This window comes from Lepidothrix coronata, unplaced genomic scaffold, assembly GCF_001604755.1.
Source record: "Lepidothrix coronata isolate B3197 unplaced genomic scaffold, Lepidothrix_coronata-1.0 Scaffold402, whole genome shotgun sequence".
Classification (NCBI taxonomy): domain Eukaryota; kingdom Metazoa; phylum Chordata; class Aves; order Passeriformes; family Pipridae; genus Lepidothrix; species Lepidothrix coronata.
This window is the reverse complement of record NW_016690582.1, coordinates 47,152-52,355: the sequence shown is the minus strand read 5'-3', so window position 1 is coordinate 52,355 and position 5,204 is coordinate 47,152. Positions and strand designations below refer to the sequence as shown.

The 5,204-nt window shown below is 54.0% G+C and overlaps 1 protein-coding gene and 1 long non-coding RNA gene across 2 annotated transcripts in view; both read right to left on the bottom strand.

Moving 5' to 3' along the window:
- Positions 1 to 468: 468 nt before the first annotated feature.
- LOC108509776 lies at positions 469 to 1,422 on the bottom strand. Its single transcript, XR_001878700.1, has 4 exons — positions 1,383 to 1,422; positions 1,088 to 1,160; positions 650 to 732; positions 469 to 502 (listed from the first exon to the last, which is right to left on the bottom strand). It is a non-coding gene; the product is annotated as an uncharacterized LOC108509776 (long non-coding RNA).
- Positions 1,423 to 3,405: 1,983 nt separating this feature from the next.
- Positions 3,406 to 5,204, bottom strand: part of LOC108509768 (pre-B-cell leukemia transcription factor 3-like) — a 7,336-nt gene continuing 5,537 nt past the window's right edge. Inside the window, exons 6-8 of the mRNA XM_017839346.1 lie at positions 4,894 to 5,128; positions 4,351 to 4,437; positions 3,406 to 4,250 (exon numbers count right to left, since the gene is read on the bottom strand). Coding sequence (XP_017694835.1) covers positions 4,158 to 4,250; positions 4,351 to 4,437; positions 4,894 to 5,128 — 415 coding nt within the window. The 3' untranslated portion in view covers positions 3,406 to 4,157. The remainder of the gene's footprint in view (positions 4,251 to 4,350; positions 4,438 to 4,893; positions 5,129 to 5,204) is intronic.

Below are 5,204 nucleotides of genomic sequence, written 5' to 3'. Positions count from 1 at the left end.
TGGCCCAAAACGGCCCAAAACGGCCCAGATCAGGGGGTTTGGTGTCTGGGGGGGCAGCCCCCCCTCACCTGGCGGCCTCCTGGGCTCTGTCCTGGTGCTGCTGCAGGAGCTGGTCCCAGGCCTGGCGCTCGGCAGAGAACCTGCAGGGGACAGGGAGGAACGGGGGGGACAGGTGTGACCAGGTCTGTGCCCAGGTGTGCCCTCTGTGCCCAGGTGTGCCTCAGATGTGTGCCCAGATGTGCACCAGGTGTGTCCAGGTGTGCCCTCCGTGCCCAGATATGCCCCAGGTGTGTCCAGGTGTGCCCTCTGCACTCCAGGTGTGTCCCAGGTGTTCCTTTGCACTCCAGGTGTGTCTTGGCTGTTCCCTCTACACTCCCAAGAAAACAGCCCTGGAATCCCCCTGGGAATAAGTGCCCCCCTCTGTGGGGCAGGTGTGCCTTACCTGGCCATGTGCTGCTTCACCTGGGCCACGGGTTCATCCAGAGCCGAGTCCAGGGAATTCCTGAAGCACAGGGAGAGAGTTGGCTCCAGGTCAGGGGGAGCCAACTCCCCCTTGCCCTGCTCGGCCTGTGCCAGGGCTGGGGAAACCTTTAATGAAGGGGTTTTCCCTAAAATCCGACCCGATCCTGCCCCCAGGATGAGCCCTCACCCCTTGGGATCCTCCACACAGTCCCGGAGGGTCCCATCCTGGCTCAGCCTCTGCACCAACCGCTCCAGCTCCGCCGACACCGCCTGCACTGCGGGGGAAACCAGGGAACAACCAGGATCAAACCCCGCTCTGGAAAACCAGGACAGCCAGAAACCCCCCAGACCCTGCCCTGAGCCCCCCCAGAAGCCATTCCAGGTTCCTGGTTCCGTCGGTTTTAAGGAATTAAGGAAGGAATAACCAAACCCCCGAGGTCGCCGCCCGTCTCGGCGCCTCCGTTCGTGGCTCCGTTTCCTGCTCTTGAAAAAACTTAATTCCCAAATTTTCGGGGCGCCCACCCCTTCCAGGAGTCAGATAATCTCAACTGTGAGGGGATCCCAGGGAAGAATCCCTGTTTTTGAGTCTGAAGTGACCCTTTCTGATGCAACAGTCCCAGCTCACCCTTGGCAGTAAAACCCTCGGGGCTGAATCCCTTCCTCTGCCTCAGGACCTGCTCGAGCTTCTGGGCAGTAAACTGGGGAAAAAAGGGGAGAAAACAGGTTTTTATCCAAGAAAAATAGGGAAGGTCAGCTTTTATCCCCATCTCCCAACAAAGGGAAGTCAGCTTTTATCCCCATTTAAAACGAAGTTTGTGGGAGGAGAAAGGAATCCCCCGTTTGAGGAGCCAGTGATGTGAACCCAATGTGCATTTGGGGAGAAAAAGGGAAAACAAATCACTAAAAAAAAAAAATAATACCTGGAAACAGGAGAGGATGAGCATGGAGAGACGCTCGCTCTCAGGCAGGTCCAGGCTGATGGATTTGCTTAGCTCTGAAAAATCAGAATAAAGTTGGTTAGGAATAATTAAATTCACAGAAAAGGGTTGGAATGAGCTCAAAAGTTCCCAAAAGCTGTTGTTGGACAGGAATGGGGGGTGCAGGATATGGAAGGAGCATGGTAAAGGGAGCAAAATGGGAGAAAGAGAGGGAGAAAAGGAAGAAGGAGAAAGGGAGAAAAAAGTGGAAAAGAAAGGGAGAGAAACGGGAAAAAGAAAAGGAGAAAATGAGGAAAAAGAAAGGAAGAAAAAGGGGAAAAAGAAAGAGGAAAAGTCACATTTAAGGATCAGGACTTGGGGAATAAAAAGGCAGAAGCCTCAGCACAGCATCTCCACTGATCCTCAGATCCCTGGGCCTCCCAGGCCACTTCCCAGGGGGATACAGGCAGGTTTTAATGAGGAGTAACCCAGCGAGGCCCTAACGGGGCCGTGGGGCACACACCAGTGATGTCCTGGTGCACGGGGGGCAGGGATTTGCGGCGCTTGCTGCCCTTGAGGCTGGAGCGGCACCAGGAGCGACGTTTGCCCTGGGGGGTGGCGATGAGGGGGGACAAACTGAAGGAATTCAGGCTCTGCTCCTGCTCAGGGCTCCTCCCCTTCCTCCGGGGGCTGCTCCTGAGGGGGCTCAGCCTCAGCCTGGGGGTGCTCAGGGGTCTCTTCCTGGCGGATGCTCCGGGGGTCCCGCGGTGCTTCGGGCCAGCAGGTGGTTTCAGGAAGGGCTCAGCACCCGCCTTCTTCACTCCAGACTCGGGATCTGAGGGAAAAAGAGGCAAAATCAGCACATTAGAGGGGTAAAAAGTGACTGGGGGATGCTGGTGGAGGCCCTTCCTACTTGGGATTTCCAGGGTTCTATGAGATAGGAAAGGGTTTTCCCAAGGAGTCCAGAGGGCTGAACGTGTTCTTTGGGCTTTTATTTTTAACTGGGAGGGGCAGGAGAGTGCGGGGGGATGAGGGGACCGTGGGGAGAGGACAGCGGTGAGGGGGATGAGGGAACAGGGGTGAGGGGGGATTAGGGAACAACAGTGAAGGGGGATGAGGGCAATAACACTGAGGGGCCCGGGGGGGGTCCCCACTTCGCAGCCCCCTATATCATCCAACCACCCCGTCCCCGCACTCCCACCCAGGGCCCTGAGCCGGCGCCCCCTCCTTTCCCCCTCCTCTGACCCCGTTACCTGCCGCGGCCCCTCCGGGCTCTGGGCGGGCTCCGCCGGGGCAGCACTGAGGGGAAAAACCGTTACGGGGCTGGAAGCGCGGCCGCCCCGCGGCTCCCCCCGGCCGGGCCGAGCCCCTGCAGCGCTCACCTCCCCGTCCGGCCCGTCCGGCCCGCCCGGGGCCCGCGGGGACGGAGGGGCGGCCGGGCCGGGTCCCGCCGCTGCCTCCGGCGGCTCCGCCATGGCGGGAACGCGCCGCCCGCCCTCAGCCCCGCGCATGCGCGGAGCCCGCCCGGGGGGTCGGCTGCCCTCACCCGCCGCGCGTGCGCAGAGGCCGATTGGCGTCGCCCGCTCTCTGCGGCGCGTGCGCGGAGCCCACTTCGAACTTCCCGCCTTTTCCCGCCCCTCACGCCTTTCCCGCCTCGCGCCCTTCCTGCCCCTCGCGCCCTTCCCGCCCTTTCCCTCCCCTCACACTCTTCCCGCCCCTTCCCACCTCACGCCGTTCCCGCCGTTTCCCACCCGTCATGCCTTTCTCACCCTTTTCCTGCCCTTCCTGTCCCTCACGCTCTTCCCACCTCACGCCTTTCCCTCTCTTTTCCTGCCCCTCACGCTCTTCCCACCTCACGCCTTTCCCTCTCTTTTCCTGCCCCTCACGCTCTTCCCACCTCACGCCTTTCCCTGTCTTTTCCTGCCCCTCATGCTCTTCCCACCTCACAAACCTCCGCCTCCCTCCCCCCCCAGCCCCTCAAACCTGAGAGAAAGAAATCAGGAAAAAAAGTGGAAAAAAGAAAAAAAAAAGGCTTTGGAAGTTTATTAATCTTTGATAAAATCTCAGCTGAAAGGGGCGGACTGTTAACAGCAAATGCACAAACCCCCCTCGTATCCAGGGGGAAATCCCGTGGTTCGGCTGTTTTGTGGTGGTTGGGGGTTTTTTCTTTCTTTTTTTTTTTTTCCACTTTTTCACCGGAAAAGTAAAGCCATTAAATTTTCCGACGTTAAATGACACCGATGGAAGGTCCGACCCACGAGCGACGTCCAGTGAGAGGTTTGGTAAAGCGACGTTCTGATTAATTCGCTAAATCAGTTAAGAAAAGCTGAATTTCCTATACAAAATTACAATACAGAGAACATACAATTACAATACGGGGGTTTAACTGTCAGTAACTATTCACCTAGAACGGAAATCCCAGCGTAAAAAACCTGACAGAAATGAAAATAAATCGATTTTCTTCAGCTGTAAAGCTGGAGACAAAACGCCAAGTTCCAAGAGACACTTCTTTTTTTTCAGGTTCTTACCATAAAATCCACGTTTTTTTATTAAAAAAACTGAATTTGGTGAGGGAAATGAAGTTGCTTTAAAACAATTTCAGGTCCCGATGGGGTGAAGAACTCGGCGGTGAGAGGTAGAGGTGTCGCTGCAATCACAATCTATTGGTTTGTTCTGAGGTAATTAATTAATTGTGAGTCAACAATTATATTGGCAAAAGAGCAACATTGACTAATTACACTAATGACCTCTCTCCTCTCATCAGAAGGTCCTAAAAACTTAATTAGAGGCGTCGGAGTTGACGCTCCCCGGGTCTCCGGCAGGTGAGGTGATGGATGAGGGGGTGGTGGGGTCCTGCCAGCTGCCATTGGCCTGCAGGGACATGAAAACACAAAACCACAGAGAATTCACAGCCAGTTTCATTAAAGGCGGGGCAGAGTCGGTGGGGCTGGGGAACAAAAGCCCATCTTACGTCGAGGCGCTGCGTCGTGTACAGGGGGTTCCCCACGAGCGGGTCGTACCTGCCCGTCTGGTGGATGACGTGGTGCAGGGAATCCATCTGCAAATCCCAGCAGATCGGGGCAGAAAAGGGGAAAAGAGTTCTTTAAACGGGATTTTTTTCAGTAAGAATTTCAGCGGGAATAAGAATTTAAGTAACATGTAGGATTTAAATAAGAAAAAAAAGAAGGAAGAACTTCAGTGGTAACTTTAAGTGAGGGTTTCAGTGAGAGGAATTTTAGAAGGAGAATTTTAGATTAAGAACTTGAGAACAAGAATTTTATGAAGGATTTCAAGTTGAGGCTTTAAAGGATAGTAAGGATTTAAGAACAAGAATTAGAATTTCCATAAGAATTTCCAGAAGAACTCTCTGGTTTTGTTGGCAACTGAGCTGTTAATTTGGGTCTCAGTTAATTTTACATGAATGAATCGATTCATCCCGAGTCAAGGACAGAAATCTGGGATTTTCCCATTTCTCTCCATGCTGAAAGTCCCTATTTTTGTTTCCCTTACTGACCTGGGACTGCACATTGGCTCCCACAGGAGAGCTCTGGTAGGAGGTCAGGGACTGCAGGTTTATAAAGGAATCCCCAGAGCTGGTCATCTTAAAAGAGCCAGAGGAAGCTGGGGAAAAAAAAACAAAGAAAGGAATTTTTATTAAAAAAAAATAAATCAGTTTTAATGAGCAACCAACCCACCAAAAACGGTTCTTCAACAAGTCCCACGTGAGTTGGAGAGAAAAACAAATCCCACTGTGGTGTCAAGGGGCAGAATTCCACGTTGTTGATTATCAGGAGGGATAAGTGGGGTTCTCAGGAGGGATAACTG